General features: G+C 39.7%; 1 protein-coding gene across 1 annotated transcript in view; it reads right to left on the reverse strand.

The window, feature by feature from the left end:
• The window catches only part of AFF2 (ALF transcription elongation factor 2), a 941,751-nt gene that overhangs the window by 417,194 nt on the left and 505,989 nt on the right, over positions 1-18,568 (reverse strand). Inside the window, exon 5 of the mRNA XM_086918613.1 lies at positions 9,285-9,371. Coding sequence (XP_086774739.1) covers positions 9,285-9,371 — 87 coding nt within the window. The remainder of the gene's footprint in view (positions 1-9,284; positions 9,372-18,568) is intronic.

The following is an 18,568-nucleotide window of genomic DNA, read 5'->3' on the forward strand; positions in this document are numbered from 1 at the left end:
GGCTTGGACCAATGGAGAATATTTAAAGAATATGGGAATTGAGCTGGTTGCTTGCTCCAAACAAATGGGAGTCAAAAGAGGGGTAGCAATACTTAAAAAAAGGGGAGGGGGTGAGTGCGTCAAGACCTTATCGGATAGGTGGGGTCGATGGGTCATCGCAGAACTTAAGTTGGGACATCATAGATTTACTTTGTGCAATGTTTATGGGCCAAACTTGGACGATGCTGAGGTGTTTAATTTTCTTAATATAGAACTAGCACAATGGATTGCCCCTGTGTTGCTGTGTGGCGACTTTAATATTAACATTGGTGCAGATCTAAATGTTAGATCCATTCAAGCATACACAGGCAGAATGAAATTAGTGTATGCAGCAATCCAGAGACTATTTTTGGACCATGGTCTTTATGATGTGTGGCATGCAAAATATCCCAATGACCCATGGTTTACATTTCTTTCCGCCCCTCACTCTAAATTCATGAGATTGGATTATTTTTCTACCACCTCTGTTTTTTTTTAGCTAAGAGCAACATTGAAATTCAACCTAAATTGGTTTCCGACCATAATCCGATTGTACTAGATCTGGCATTAGATATTGAAGAAAAAATAGAATCCCCTCAGTGGTCTTTTGAGCGGAAACTACTTTTAGATGAGGAGTACTGCCAATTTATGAAACAAAGAGTTGAAGGATTTTTTTATACTAATAGGGATACGGCACCACCGGAGGTAGTATGGGATACATTTAAATCATTGGTTCGGGGAGAGACTCTAAGCTTTTCTGCATTTAGGCGCAAACAAATGCGCCTTTAGCAACAACAAGATTTTAAGCAGGTTTTCAATGTGGAGAGAAAACTCGCAGAGGCTGTAAGGCTAGGATATAAGGAAGAAGAATGTAGCCTTGATCAAAAAGATCTCACTATTAAAAGGGCTAATGTTTACACCAATATTGCCGATCAATTAGCAGCCAACTATACACAACATAAAGAAGCAGCATATGAGTATGGAGAAAAGACAGGTAGGATATTAGCAAAGAGGGCAAGGGAGAAAGCTGTATATGGCGACATTCCGAAAATGAAGGACTTACAGGGGGTTATACAGGAGACGAAGCAAGGGGTGTTAACTGCTTTTCGAGAGTTTTACCAGCGGCTATATAGTGATGAGATTGGTCAGGTAGAAGTTAGAGAATATCTAAGTGAAGTGATTCCTGCAACTCTTTCTGAAGCTCAACGAGCGATACTGATGGCACCTCCAGACTGGGGGGAAGTAGAGTTAGCAGTTTTGGGATTGGCCCAGGGTAAGGCTATGGGGCCAGACAATGTCCCCTTGGAGTTCTACAGGAAATTCAGGAATGTGCTAAAACAGAATTAGAGTTTATATGCCAGCATGCATTTCTAGGGAAGGCTCCATGTTCATGGGAAGAAGCTACCATAGTGGTATTTAAAAATAAAGGCAAAAAAGAAGACGAAATGGGGTCGTATAGACCTATTTCTTTGTTAAACTCAGACAGTTAAATCTATCCAAAATTGAGTGCCAATCGGTTAAATGACCTGATGTCAGGTCTTGTCTCCATAAGACAACATGGTTTATACAAGGTAGAGGCACCACAGACCACATAAGATGCATAATATCTTTGTTGGATTGGTCACAGGGGACTGATTCCCCTGTAGGTGTGGCCCTGTTGGACGCAGAAAAAGCGTTCGACAGGGTCACATGGACCTTTTTGTGGTCTGTGTTGGCAAAAAAGGGGATCCCAGAGGAATTTGTTAATGGAATAAAATCACTGTATATTCAACCATCAGCCACTATCCGTATCTCAGGAAAGATCTCAGGGATAGTGCGGATAGCAAGGGGGACGAGGCAGGGCTGTCCCTGCTCGCCCTTGCTGTTTGCACTATATATCGACTCGTTTATTAGAAATTTGGAGAGAAATCCGGCTATTAGGCCAGTGCGGATAAATAATCTGGACTTTAAAGTCTGCGCTTATGCGGACAATATCGCTATAGTGACATCAGAGATGAATAGTGCACTACCTATTATTTTGAAGTCTGCTGAGGAATTCGGCCCGCTTTCTGGATATAAACTTAATATTGATAAGACACAGCTTGTTCATTCAATGGCCGGCCGGCCAGAAAATTTAAAACTTGAACCGGTTTCTGGCTATCAGCCGTCTTCAGCCAGGATAGCTTGACTCCAGTGGTGTGAAGAGCATGGGACTCACATCTGAGCATACCCATCCTAGGATGCTTGATTCCGGTCCAGGAAAGACATGGCTTGGCAGTTCGGGCTGGACTGTTCCCATGAGGCACAGGGTCAAGGCTGATTTGCATATGGCCATGTCTGAACTGGGGTGGTGTGGAGTGCAAAAAAACGATGGATTTAGGCACAGATCTCTGTACTGGGGAGAATGTATGACATTGTTCTGCATTCTGTCCATCAACTGTTGTTTTGCATGTGGTACAAATACTTTACACATTGCCTTCTGAATAGCCTTGACTGCTCGTGCTAAGCTACCTAGAGGGTGAGCAGGGGTTATCTCAGAGGGTTTCCTTCTTACCCTGACTAGAATCAAGGGTCCCTATTTGAACTGTGGTACCTACCCCTGCCAACTAGAGACCCCCAGTTCTAACATTGGTGGTCAGCGGTGCGGATTTGAACTTGTATTTGTACTAGACCCACAGTGATTGGTGTACATCACTAGTGAGTGCAGACCACTACGCCACCACATACTGTTTTTTTTTCCGGTGTCCTCCTTTTTTGGATTCTAACACTCCTTAGCACACGTATATCATAGTACAATCATGTATAGGCGTTGCCACACTTTTGAAACAATCACAGTACGTAGTTGTCATTAGTACAAGTTTTATATTTATTCTTGATCGCTGGAAGTTCTCCACACAGCCGACACGTGCCGACAGAATCTCTTCTGCTGTCTATTAGAGAAGAGAAGAAGAGCAGAAGCAAGCGTGATTGCATATGCTGCTTGGGATTGAGAAGTGGTGCAAGGAGCTCACTGTGGTTAGAAATACTGTGCACGCTGCTTCCAATGGATTTTGGTAGGAGTGGGAGAAAGGACACAAAACTATTATGTCAATGGCTACCACAATGGTATGAAGGAGTGACTGGGAGGATTATAGTACTTTTTCCCCCGTAATTTTGCATGCTTTTTAGTAGAACTCTTTAATCAAATCAAAAACTATTTATTTCAGTAAATTACCATAAAAGAACCTAAGATTCTAAATAGGCTTCATGCATATCAATATAAAATCCGACAATGCATATAATTAATTTGAACACCACAATTAAAAGATGGCGATTCGTTAAAAATATAACAAACAGTAAAATGGTTAAAAGCTACAGGAACTGTACAAGTCATAGTTTACGTCGCAGATTCTGACCAACAAGAAGAGTTAATGTGCAAATTTGGCAAAGACCCGTTTCTAACGTGTGAATGCATTAAATGCTAATGGTTACGTTCACCAGTCGTCACAGCAGACAGTAAGACTGCAATTTGGGTTTGCTTGTGAACAGAAATAAAAGGTCACTTTGTGTTTTTAGAATTAATACACATCATGGCAATGATGCTTAATGAGGCAGATGGTTATGTCAGCAACTCTCAAGGGTCGGCCGGGAGGCTGTCAACGCTCTCCTTCTGATCGCCCATGAGTGGCCAAGAACGTTCGCAGTAGTGCACGCAAATAAAGGTCTTGCATCAGATTTCAGTATGCGCAGGGCTACTCTGTGATCTCAGGTACCCAGCTGCCTACAAACAGGAGACTACCATTTGCTCCTGGGTTTTGCATAGGCTATGCATCTGACCCTTGGCATTGAGAATACGCAATGATCTGTCAATTCTACCACCTATAAGTGAGATGCCCAAACTTAAATTGTTTAAAGACAATATTATTCTTTATTTGAAAGTGGAGAAAAATAATGTTCAAGGGACCCTGGAGAGACTAAAAGAGTTTTACTGTGGGGGTGGTTATAAAATTATTCATTCAAGGTTAGAGATTTTTTTATTTATTAATGATGAGCGTAATCTTCCAGAACTTTTAAGACAGCGATTTTCGGACACCACCGAAATTGATATCTAGTGATATTTGTTACATAAAATGTTTTAGATCAATAGCATTTGAATTATATTGCTATGCTTAAAATGGTTTGGAACTTACTCAACAGATGGCCTTCTCTACTGCTATCAATAAGTCATTGAGTCTGCCTCACTAAAATAGTAAAATATCAATTTTACCATTATTTTTTTATTTTTGTTTGCCTATGTTCGAATTAAGATTAATTGCATTTATTTTCAAGAAATTGATACATTCATTACCAAATGTATGTGTAATAATAAGCATCCACTAGGACAATGTTAAATAGTTCTATTAGATAAAGAGCTGGGTGTTTAATTCTTCCACATCTCAGACTTTATTACCATGCAACTCTTATACAAACAAACAGCCTCAGCGTCTGTTAACAATTAAGTGGAGTTCTATAACGTGTTCCTTATTAAAATGATCAGAGAATCAGAAATTGATCTTCCTGTCTTTTTGAAATCAGCAAAATGTCCAACAAACACAAGATACAACTATCTGCATGCTATATCTGTACAGATTAAGCAGCTTTTTACAGAATTAAGTATTTCTAGTTGACCTTTTTATATTGCTAATAGCTGTACTTGGGCTTTGATATGTCTAATCATATAGAGCAGTCTAATGAAATTGGGTTTAATCAAGTAGGGTACTTTGTTTCAAATCAACGTTGGCCGGGTATAGACCAGATCATTGATGATTAGTTTTGCTCAGATAAGCAGCATTAAAAAAAAACATTATGATATAATGAATCATTTTGCCTATATGATTTTTAAGTTATTGTTTAAGAACACATTTCTAGGGGTTGAAAATTGATATAAGGTTTTTCATCAAAATTCATTGATGATCCCCAATTTGTAAGATAACATCATAAAAGGTAGTAACTGCAGTACAACACCAGGAGTATGGCAGGAAATTTCAACTATGGGTTACCAAGCATATTTGAGATGGATAGTATATTAAACTACTAGTGTTCGGCATAAGATATATCCTTCCATGTCAGAACTATGCTTAAGATGCCATAGTGATGCTTTGGGATATTGGCTGCATGATTTCTTTACCTAAACTGAATTGATGGACTTTTACCATACTATCTTTCATTGTCTGAATCATATGCTTTGGATATATATCCAGCCTAGTGCATGTCTAACACTGTTTAACTATTCTAGGACTATGAGAAACCTTCAAAACTCTGTTCAGTATTTTATTGTTATTAGAATGTCTGTCACTTATTCTCACATTGTGCAACTCTGGAAGTCAAAATATATACCCACTGTAAACATGTGGTATACGAAAATAAGTGGTATAATATTGTTTGAATATCTCTAGGCTTTAACAAATAAGTACTTCTCTGTATTTCACGTGGTTCAGTACGTTTTTCATCAAGATTTGGAGTAATAACATCAAGAGATTTTATAGATAATTCAGAGTGGAATGATTTTCTGATTTTAGAGCAATGTTTTATCATTTGCTTCCTATATAGCTTTCCCTTAATGTGTGTTGTCTTTATTTTGTAATGAATTTACTGTTTTAAAACACTTTATCTTTGTACTTTAGCAGTTAAGCTGCTATTGATTCTATTGCACTTAATTAATGCTTTCATGTTTGATGAAATATTTTATCATTGTGATGCTGCTCAATAAAAAAATATGTGCACCAGAACATGACCCAATGCTGTTTGAGATGAAAATATAGTGGTAAAAATGTATGTGGTTGTACCTATACTGACACAGCCCAATATTCTTCTGGCTGGTTGAACTGTCATAATTGTTTCCCACCTTGAGATGTTAGAGTTCAAAACTCCAGCAATACTCTTATTGATTAACTGCCTTTTTTTAAAACGTAGTTCACATCTATGGCACACACATCCTGTGCTAGAATGTATTGCAATAGGAAACTAGGCACCATTTTCATTCAAGCTTCACATCAATGTCCATATGAAAGTATTCACCAACATTAGGGATGTTGCTACTCAGAGATGACATTATTGTGATGCATTGTCAATAGATGCATAAACATGTATGATCAATGCAACCAGTTGAACAGAGGCTCAAATAACTAGGGATATTGAGTAATCTGGAAATCCAGTGGGTAGTATCCACTGAGGGTAATAAATGAATAACTGCACACTAAGTGAAACATACCCTCTACCTGGTTGCTATCTGCTCACCCCCTACCCTGACATTTGGAACTAGAGTCACCAAAAGGGACAATTCAGGCAGAATGCCCATGAAAGGATATACATTTGGGCCAACAACATGTATATTATGGATGACTCAAAACACTGTTGGAAACATTAAAGCCAGGTCTCAGTCACATGTTAGGACAACTATACAGCAGGGCAAATTAACAATTATGGCAAGTGTACTACTACAACAAAGCTTACATCCTTATTTTGAGAAAAATACAAAATGCACAATCACAGATGGTGAATATAATATTTGGGAAATTCAACAGTGTGGAATCCTATTTTTCCAGGTAATATACTTAGAATTGTGGGAAAAATATAAATTATAAATTGAAAAACAGTAAATACCTGAGCTGGGATTGAATTCGAGATCAAGGCCCTGATTCACAAAGAAGTTATGCACTCAGGGTGGAGCTCCACAGCCATGACAGGATCTACACACTCATGGCGTCATCTCCGCAATAGGAAACTGCAGTATGGAGATCAAGCCATGAGTACGAAGATCCTACTACAATTGCATAGCTTCCACCCCAAGTGCGGAGACTCCTTGGGAAACAGTGACCTAGTGTATAGAATGTCGATTCCTTACAATTCCGAATATTTTAGGAATTACAACAACAACTATTTATTTATTTTTGTTAACCATAAATGGGCTTTTAGAGACTTAAAGCATCACAGTTTGCTGATGTCTTTTTCCAAGTCTATGCAACCCAGACAAGGGAGGTTAACTGGGAAAAAGAAGAATAAGATAAATGAAAGAGAAATAAACCAAACAAATGGAGATCTGAAGTAAGTAGAAGGAAATTGATTGGGTTAAAAAAAATGGAAGACAACAAAAGAGGGGAGCTGGCAAAGAGAGAAGGAGGAGAACTGAAATTGTAGATAAGAGGACCCGGGGGGATAAGATAAAATATTCATAAAAATATTCTCCTTTGCTATTGGATTATTGTAAGGCACTGTCTCCTAACACATTTCCTTGCAAGGATACTACTTTCTAACCACTTCTTTTTGACTTATCTCCATGAATATGCTGTGAAATGTAGTTTTAATATTGACCTAGTATCTCTGCTCATGTTTTATTGAAACCTCCAACACAATCAGCTTTTCTCAACCTACAATTAGCTCCAGGTATGATACTAGATCGAACGATGATATTATTTTATCAACTAAATTTGATTTGCATCAAGTTTGTTAACTTTTATTAATACATATTTAGTTTATCACCTATGTACTACTATGAATGTATCCATTAGTACATTGGATCATTGTCCAAGACATTCTATACCTCTGAGTTGAGAATAGGCATTGTGGTTCTTTGAGTCATTATCACTTTGTCATTTGTCATATACCAGGAAAACATAAGGGCTGCAGAGCATATAGAAAAGAAGCTGGCAGTTGGGCAGACATTGTGGGTTCTCTCCTTTTAATAGTACCATGTTTTAGACCAACATGTTATTCCTAGGTGCAATCAGGGAAAAAAATATCTCTCTGGAAAACAAGGTACATTTTAGAGCAGCCCTCAATTTGTATCTGCTAGGAAGACCTTCTCAACCGATTAATGAAAGAATCGTTAATTTGTAAAAGCCACAAAGTTGTTACAGTTTTTATCTCAACCTGCACCAATGCCTATTTTATTTTGTCACCCTAATGAGGGACAAACTCCTGGTGACTGGAAGCAATTCATGTATTCCACTAATAATGTTCTTTGTTTTCTCAGTTCAGACCAAGCCCTGTGCTCTCTGTGCCATATTAATCCCTTCACCGTTGGGAAATTCCCCCGCAGAGCGGGGCGGTGGGGCCGCGCGCGGCGCCATGGTGCTCATGAAGACCCCAGCTCGTCATGAGGCACAGTGGAGCTGTGCTTATGACGAGCTGGGCTTGTCATGACTCCGCCCACTCCTGTAGTACCCCCGTGCAGGCATAGAATTCAACGCGCGGGGGAGTGGCACACCCGTTTTGACGAGCCCAGCTCGTCATGAGCTCAGCTCCACTGTGCCTCATGATGAGCTGGGCTCGTCATAAGTAGGCAAGGGGTTAATGAATCTCAACAATGAGGAAACTACAAGTCCGGGGTTGCTCTTGGTTCTGTTAAGAGGAGACTTTCTTTGGAAGTTCTAACTCAACTGTCCCGACAAGGACAGGACCAAGCATGACATGCATAAGATCGGTCCCTGAGACATAGCAAATGGCTGGGGTTATTTCAAACATTCCAACCACCAAATATTTGGTGTTCCCTAAAGGTGCAAGCAACTATCCTGGAAGGTGGTTATCAAGATCAACATGAAGGTCCTCCACCAGGCCAATGGAGTGAATTACTCTGTCACCCTGATTGAGATGCCACCCATCAAAGTTTGAAATGTCCTGTCAAGACGGTTTCTGGGTATGCATTATAACTTTGCAAAGGCTCCTTAAACATGATTGGCCATATCACAAAGTTACAATTTCTTTTTATTTCCCCCCAAAAATCCCAAAATGGGATTTTCTTTTTGAAAATTAAAAAACAGTGCCCCCACTCACCATGGGACATTCTTTCCAAGGTGAGAAGGGCACTGAGCACTTTTCAGTGCCCCTTACTTCAAGGTTTTTCCTGGAAGTGATGGCACTAAAAACAACTATATGTCCACCCATCTAAATTAGGTGCATATACATATAGCCAAATCTCTGTTGACTCTTACTCCATTGGGTCATCAGAGAAGTTTGATCACAGTGGAGATTGAGTAGTCTCTGCCGCCATCAAACTATGGTCTGCCCGAATCAAAAGTGGGGTGAGGGAGTAGACCATAATGTTTGTGGGGAGGCATCTCTGTCGCAGCTGCAATGAAGTTCCCTCTCCGTCAACATTTAAATTGGCCCCTTTTACCTTCTGCACTTAAATGTTATGGATTCATTTACCAGCTCATCATGTATGTCTTAATAAATAGAAGACTTCAACTCAGGTGAGGGTGAAAGGCATAGCTGCACAGAAAGTACATCAATTATAAAACAAATATGAATAATTTTGAACAGATACATACCTTGCAAGGAATGGCAAACTTAGTTTGTTCTGCCTTTCCAGGGGTGTGAATAGCAGTAAGGGGAGGTGGCCAGGAGTGAGTCATCTCCTAAAAGGCAGTGGAAAATAAACAGAGTCCAGATTACTATGCACCTACACATATAAAAGTAGTATATCAAACTGTATTTGGTTATCAAATTGAATACAGTTTGTCAGCAGGCATACCAGAAAGACGACACGATGAAAACTTAGTAAACCTCAACTCTTCATGCACCAGCCCGGATTCCAGCAGACCTACCTAATTTATCATTAATGTGCTCTGGCAATACAGCAAAAGGTTACGCATATTTATAATAACAGATCTTCCATGTCTGAGGGATAGTATTCACAAATGTTTTTGATTCATAATCTAATAGGTCCATCACAAGCACAAAGAAATGATTGTTTGATTTAAGAATGAAGAATCTTCTTCTTTCAAAAAAGTCAGCCCTGACGTTTGCACTAACTTTGAGATACATCACAAAATATGTATATAATTTCGTGGTATAACACACCTTGAAAAGTATCGTATAAATCAGTACCTCTACTTACCGACAAAGATGTCTGACCCCTTCCAAAAGCACACTTAGACAGCACAAACTGCAAATTAACCTATTGTGGTTTAAAATCTGCAAATTGTGTGTACAACACAATTCTGTGAAGTCCCAACCAACATTATCAGCTTGGGATACCCAACCCTAAAGCGTAAAGCCTAAATTTGAAATATGCAAACAAATAAAAAATACATACATTAAAAACATTTAAAGTAAATGGTAGAATACGCCAAAGAGCTGTTTTTCAGAAATCCCACCCAGACCCCCCACCCTCATGAATCATGGCCTGTCTTATTTCTACCAAAAAGAGTTACTTAATAACAATGTGCAGATTTAACATTGGTTTACATTGTTAATGAGGCAGACATATCAGTGCTATTGTAAATATAAACTGAAAACATATTTCTGATGTTAACATGATCAGTTTGCTTTAAACTCAAACACCTACGCACATAAAAATTCACACAGAAGTGTATTTTCCAACACACAATCTGTGTAAAATTAAGCAAGCACAATAGCACCACGCACAAACAAATTGTTTTGGGAAATTTCACATGTGCGACTCACCTGTATTTATCAAAATCTTAATTTCAAGAATATTATTATCTGCAGTATTGATCTGCTAGTTAGTAAAAGTGGCAACATATGTCACATTAATGTACTGTCATGTTTCTTGTTTACTCACACACATCTACAGGTCCTATCCTCACAGGAGCCGAGTAAATACTAAAATATCATTTGCATCTAACCGAAATATATGTGCTACTACAAGATCGCTCTGGGCGTGGTGCTGTAACACCACATTCAAAGTTTTAAATTTACAACTCTGCTGCGGTTTCACTTTTAATTACCACAGGCACGATATCTGTTAGAAATGAATGAAAATATATCCAGTGACTGATACGCACCGTGTTATGAAAGATGCAATCAATCAATTCACGAATTAATCGAAGATAAAACACAGACGGGTACGACAAATGTTTACATTTGAATCTGTTGTGAAGAAGCCCCGTGATCATTTTCTGTAGCAGGCCACAGGTCAACTAGGACTTATATTTACATGTTTCGAATGCATGACTTCCTGTGCGGTTATGTTTTCTGCACGTGTGTCTCTTGCAGTCACTGTTTCTTGAACTGAGCACAACGACGTCCATGTTCACACAGGCAAGAGTCAGGCGATTGTTCGCACACACCCTGTTTACACATTTTCTAGAGGAATTAGTAATGTATAGTGGATGTTTTCTTTGGCTCATGTCTGACTGCTTGTTTTTCACGTTAAGCACATATAAAACTGAAGGTTTCTTTCCAGTACGACACACTGAATAGGAATAAATCAAACGGTCAAAATGAGCGCTTCCGCTTGCAGTGTGGTGACTTCTTGCCAAGTACAACCGGGAGCTTGCTGAACCTCAGCTGCACGTTTGGTTAAACATTGTTCGTCTGATCCATCAGAATGTTCTTAGCTGTTAGTGCCTTACCTTGTAGCCCAGGTAAAATAGAATGCAAAATTAAATTTAAAAAATTCAAATTGTAATTAATGGTAGAACTGTCTTGGGTAGATATCCCAACCTCTCGCCGTCACAAACTGGCTTCTGAGAATCTGGTTTTAACTTAAACCCTTCAAACATACACACTCCTTTTCTATCTACTCAGCACAGAACACCTACACCTGACTTACAACCTACAGTGCGTGTGTTTTAGGTAGGGGTATGTGTGTGTGTGTCTGTGAGTGTCAGAGAGTGGTTATGAGTGACCTTAGCTAAAATGTTTTTTTTTAATACTATTTGTCTTAAGTGATTTTCTTTCTCTGTTATTACACAAGAGAAAGTATGGGCCGGATTAAGCCAACAGAACCTGGTGTACCATCTGTAAGCATGGCAGAGTACTTAATGTCCACCACCATGATGGATGGTAGTCTTATTCGGAGATGACTGCCGACCCAGCGGTCAGCTCTGTACATTGATAGGAACCGCTGCTCCTTTCAAGGTAAAAAAATATTGGTGGATGGAAGACATCGGTATTGATGTCCATCCACCAAACTATTAGCATTTTTGTTTTTCAAAACCAAACTCCAAAAGTGGAAGTGTTATTGAGAAATAAAAAAGCACTAATGACCCCCCCCCCGCCTCATCCCCAACACCTCAGTGATGGACAGAAATAAACCCCATCATACTGTCCACTTTAAATACAGCAGGCAGTGTAATGACTTCATTCTGATGGCGTCTACTGTGCAGGGCTATCAGTGGTAGTAGCTTTTTGTCAAGATTGCCAACAGGGACTCAATCGATGGAAAGTTAATGGTTTTCCTAAACATAAATAGGGCAGACAGACTGTCAGTTTGGCAGACAGGGTACTTCATTGTATTTGTGACAGTTACTCTGTCTGCTCCAAATTCTAAATCACCCCCAACTCCTTTAGACTGTAACCGTTACCCCAGTGTGGGTAAATTTGTTTGATGTAGGTGTATGTCTATAAGGTAGTAAAGAAATGTTTGTGCTTTATTTACAGTCTGGTAGATGGGATAATATGTCATAAATTAGGCAGAAATCCTGTCCATCATAATGCAGGTACACCATAGCCTAAAGCACTTGTAATACTGCAAATGGGATCTCTGCCAAGTTTTGGCAGAATATCCTATTTGCAATACTCTAAATAAGGCCTTAGGTTTTGAATTTGTATAAGTTTGTTACCCAGTGTCTCTCACATAAAACACAGGTCTGCAGTCTGATTCTCAATGATGAAACAGAAACCCCCAGTAGTGTGACATAAGTTACTTATTCTTGCAATAGGTTTATCCTATGCAGTGCTTATTCTACTCCATTGTTTGGGTGCTAGACTCAGGCATCTTTTAATGAGTAATAACCCTTATTTCTGTTGAAATCACAGAGACACCTAGTAGTGAATAAACACATAACTCTGTATTGAATAAACACATAACACCACACTGTGATGCTGTTTTGCTCCTTTCGGTGTACTGTCGCTCTGATGACCTTCTGCTTCTCCTCTGAATGTATCTCCTCATGAAGCCATTTAAGCGCACCTGTGCCTTAAGTGGGGTCAGCAGTGGCACATTCCAAACAGGCCCTCCTATTCCAATATGTCTTAGGCTTAATATTTTACAAATGATGCTCTGTAGGTTGCATCAGATAAAATAATCCTTGTTTTTCAATGGTGTAGGAGGTAGGAGTTTGTATGTCTGATGATAAGCCTTTATATTTTCTGAGGTTTTGCAAGTTTTTTGGGTGTCTAAGGGTTTCACGGATAAGGTGATCCATAGTATTAGCCTTATTATGTTTCTCTATTTGGTGTGCAATGAAAGGTTCAGAGAGAGTTTAATATATATACCATAATGAGTTCTGCTATAGTGCTATTGCCTCTCAAAAGTGAGCTGACAGAAATTACTGCTTCCTGTGCTAGAACAGCGACCACAAGTGTTATCTGCCTGCCATATGTGGGCCCGATTTACAAGGTCGGATCCATAAATACTGGGGATATACTCAGACTGATACTCCAGCATTCAAAATAGGTTTTAGGGGGAGTCACATTACTTTTTGGGAATTACAGGAATACTCCTTCAAATTTACTGCATTGCTAGGTTTAAAGGACTATTCTGACTGGGAACATTTAATTATGTAGAATGCATGTATCTGTGTAGAGAAGGCCCTATTGAGGTTGGAGGAAACAATAAATGGATTCATGTGGATAGAAAATGGATGGGAGAGGCATGTTTGTGGTGAAAGGATGGGGTAGGGGAACGTGGATATTGAGCGAACAGGTTTAGGGTTGCTTTAGGAGATAGGAGGGTATTCATGAAGTGTTGTTTGAGGAGATGTAGCTCAAGAACGTGCCTGAACTTGAAGAGAACAGGATGGCTAAGCAAGCAAATACCTACTTTCTAAAAGTGGTATTTCCAACTACAGAACATAAAAACCATCTTTACTAAAAGATTTATGTTTACACTCTGAGTCCAGGCATACTAAACTCAATTTCCCCATCTTGTTCCAATGGGAAGGTATGCTTATAAGATGTTATAAATAAAACTCCCATTCTACCCTATGGGACAGATAGCTTTCCAGTGGTGAAACACGAAATACACTGTAATTCACCAACAGGACATGGCACACACATCAGTACATGTCCTACTTTTAACATACACAGCACCCTGTCCACAAGGGTACCTTGGGCCTACCTTATGGGTGACTTACATTTAAGAAAAGAGGAGATTAGGGCCTGGCAAGTGGGTGCACTTGCCAGGTCGACATGGCAGTTATAAACTGCGTGCAGACACTCCAGTGGCATGCCTGAGGCCTCTTTTCAGGGATGCTTGGGTGGGTGGGACAATCAGTGCTGCAGGCCCACTAGCAGCATTTGATTTACAGGCCTTGGCACTCTTAGTGCACTTTACTAGGGACATACTAGTAAACCAAATATGTCAATATGCCAATCATGGAAACACAAATCCATAACACAGTTTACAACAGGAGCACTTGCACTTTAACACTGAACAGCACTGAGAAAGTGTGCAGAGACATAAAACAGTCAAAACCAGAAGGTCAGAAAGCAAAAAGCAAGGGGAAACACACCAAAAGATGCCAGGTCTAACAAAACTGAAAAGTAAGTTTCACCTAATTGGTGTTTTTAATTGTGCAGTGAGGCCATTGTAAGTTGGTACACAATTACACCAGTAGGGAGAAAGTATCATTTAATATGTGGACTGCAGTATATATTTACATCATACACATATACAATAAAAATATATTGCTGCCAGGAGCACCACTGTGCATTGACATGGCTCCAGTCTAAAAGTACTGCTGTGACAAATGATAAAGAAATGGGCCTTATCCATGTTAGAAAAACCTATATATTCATATGTTACCACTACAGTGTGTTTTATAAACTCAAAGGTCAGGGTGTTTACCATTTTTAAAAAGTGCCACACTTTATATTAGGAATTATGTGCCCTCACAGTGAATACATGCCCAACAAGCTGTCTTCCCTGTGTCGGTTAAGCTAGAGTTTCAATTACAGTCTTAGCTGTGGTTAAATTAGTGATTCACATGTCTGTTTGGGAAATACTATAAACTTTATGCAATGATATTTCCCCTTAGTTTACAAAATCTAATGACAAAAATAGATTTGGTATAACTTTATTGGAAACATAACTTTATAAAACTAATCTTTATGAGGTCTGAAACAAAACCGTTTCAAATCAGTTTTGCCTCTCAGCCCCATCCCAGATGTCCAAAACATATTCATGCCTCAGAGTTAACAACAATGCTCCCAGCGGACACTGGCTTGACCTCTTGGCCCAGGAAGCTAGGGTATTAGCAAACCAATAGGTATTTGCCACCTTGGAGAATAGAAGAAGACTTGGCAGAACAAAGGCAATCTTCACACTCCCTCTTTTGATTTTGAGATGACAAACAGGGCTGACAGGGTTGGTCTTGTTCACTTCCAGGGCTTTGATAGACATTTAGGCTTCAAATACAGCAGCAGCAAGAACCAGTTTCTGACCCTGCCAGAAGGGAGGATATCCCATTTGAATAGGGGTGTCTAAGTGAGAGACAGATACTCTCACGATTGAAGATGAAGTAAGACAATTTGGTTGTAGTGCTTCTGCAATTGTAGTTAGTAAAGCAAATAGTAATTGCTACAAAGTCAGGAAGCAAAGAGTGTGAGAATAAATAAGTGGAGCTTATGAAATGTTTCTCATAACAGGCTAGTACAGAGGATATGACTGGCACCTCACCAGCACCTCCTCAGAAGAATCCTGGTCCTGGAAAGAAAGAGCTGAAAGAGTGATGCTGGCACCCGAACACTGGAACTATGGGTCTACCTTGATCTGCTGGAAATTGAGAGCTCCAGAAAGGTCATGAAGTTTGATGGTACAACTGTGATTGGGATGGCCCACTGGTGAATCTGACACCTGCCCCAATGTGTGTAGCATGACACCATGCCTAGATACAGTTCATCTGCAAGCTGATATTTACAGATGTGTTTTGCCATAAAAATATACACGTTTAAACCTCTAGTTTTCCTTGATCCATTTCAATTATTTTGATGCCTACCTTCTAAATTAGTTTAGAAATAATATTGTGCTGTTGGCCTGACTTTAAAATTGTTGATACAAATTGAACATAACTCAGAATATTATGGGGCATTGCTTGCTGCTTGTGTCATAACTTTCAGAGGTTAAGCAAAGTTTCACTGAGATGTGTGCTGGGACCTAATGAGGGTGTGTTTATTAAGCGTGTAGCGTTATCCCTTTCCAAATTAATACTCCACTTTTTGACAGTTTGTAGTTATATATTATGTACTAGTAAGTATCATTTAAGTATGTAAAAAGTGCTTACATTTATTTTGTTTCTACAGGTATGGCCTTGTGATTAATGGATTTTTTCTGTGCCCCAAGCACAAAGTTGTTTAGGATTGGCACTTAACATGTTCCAATATTTTTAATATTTTAGAATGTTGATATATAGGTTTCTATGTTACTTTGGTCTTGTTCTGATTATAAATTGGCCTTTCGGTGATTATAAATAGTTTATTTTATGTAGGCTTTATGTTACCATTACCCACTACTCTGTTGTATAGTCCCACTGAGAGCAGAAGCTATATATTTTCAATATCTATGTAGCTAGGCATGTGAATGGAGGCCTACCAGATTCATTTGCATGTCTATGTTTGGAAGGTCCACAGCATTTTTTTTAACTTTGCCATATCATGATTTCTACAACATTGTTACAAAATGTATTTTATTAGGTTTTGTCACCACCAGCCTATTTGTCACAGTGGACCCAATTGACTAAACTATCTGTGCACAACAATTGTAATCTGCAGCCAAAAGTGACAGATTTATTGGTGTTATGCTCACATATAGAAAACAACTTAAGGTGATGTGTGAAATGCTTCAAAAAGTAAGTATGGGCATACACTCAGGCTGCATTCCAGACCATTATTTTTTACCCACTGTACCAATCCGTATGAGGAGCAATCATTTAAAAATCTGACTTTTCCTGCTACAAGAGGAATAGTTTGTCTTGTTGAGATTCATTAGTGAGCCTAAATAACCTGAATTCTGTAAGGGGCCTATATGTGTTCCTGAGGACCTGACCTGGCTGTTCATTCTAGACTACACTATTGATTCAGGGCTCCATTTGTTATCTTATCTTACACAGAAAAAACATTAATTATCAGACCTGCTATTACTAAGAGAGAACATTGTTGCAAAAACAGAGTCTCGGTCTCAGCTCTACTAGGCTTGCTTTCCTACCCAAGGGTGACACGATTGAACTTAGTTCATGCAGCCTCACAGAACTCCACCAAATACATAAAAGTGGCATCAATACTTTTGGGTTACTAACAGTCCTTAAACAGGAATCCAGGGGCACCGTGGTAATCAGCAACAAACCTTTTTTGTTCTCTTCAATCAGATACGCAGAAGATGAGCTAAGAAAAAGACCCTTTAACAAAAAAGAGCACTTATTTCAAAAGGTGCACACTGTTGCTCAAACACATCTCAAATAACCACAGTATACAACTAAAATACATTGGCCCCTACTCCCTCCAATGTTCTGGTCTTCCTCACAGGCACACTGGCCTTGGCTATCAGACATGCACAAGTGCTCCAGGCTCCAGAGGCAGGTGGTCTTGGATTCCCTAGGTGATGTCCCCTTACCCGACTGGGAGACTGGCATGCCTTGGCCACCAGTCCTGGTCACAGGTAGAAGCCTTGCAGAGCTACTCCTCCTCACACAGTTCAACTAGCTGCATGACAGTTAACAATTTTGGGAGACTCTAGCTCCCTGTCTTATGGTTTTGAGACACCAAATGTGAGTCTGGTCTTTGAAATGTATGTTGGGGTTCTGCTTACCTTTAGAGTTCCCTCTCCTCTGTTATGCCCTTTCTCCAAAAATCAGCCTGCCACAGCAGGAGTAACTCCAAATCTGATAGCCCCACAACACAGGCCATTGTGATTGAATGGTGGTTCACATCTGGATGTCAGCCTCAGTAACATGTGTATCAAAATGTTACCCCAGGGCCATAGCCATACCTTTCATGATTCTTTAACATCCCCATCTCCTTCCTGAGAGGGGCCCAGGTCCCTTTCTAGTGACCTCTCTCTTAATCAAAGAACACTCTTTGAAGAGTACCAAAGAGATTAGCTCCCCATTTTTCCATTTTATCTCACACAGCTCACAGGATTGCAGCAATCAAAAAAACTGTCTGCCTCATCCCTAGAGTGTACCATTCACAGGCACACATACATCCAGCACATGTGTAACACAGTGCACAGCACTACACACCAGCCCAATGTAGGCTAAGTGTGAGTTAAGCACAGAGTTGCAGAATATTAAAGAAGTGAGCCTGTAGGCCTCACTCTAGTATCACAGGTAAAAAGGCCTATTCACTCCTACTGATCACTTCATGGTATGCCACCACCTTGATTGGGCTGCTTAACTCCTGGCAAAGGCAGTAACCTTTCACCACTATAAGGGTTGCTCTTTGGGTGTCTCTACCGGTCCACAGAGAGAACAATCAGTGAGACAGGCCTATGTCATGGCACACAAACATGATCCAGGTTCTGACATGACAACAAAAATCAACACAAGGGAGCCAGACACTATTGCAGCTAGGGCGCTCGGGGCAGGGGTGCGTGACCATCACCATGAGAGGGACTTTTCCATCTCAACGCTGCATCATTGCTTCATGC

Source organism: Lissotriton vulgaris, chromosome 4_1 (assembly GCF_964263255.1).
Source record: "Lissotriton vulgaris chromosome 4_1, aLisVul1.2, whole genome shotgun sequence".
NCBI lineage: Eukaryota > Metazoa > Chordata > Amphibia > Caudata > Salamandridae > Lissotriton > Lissotriton vulgaris.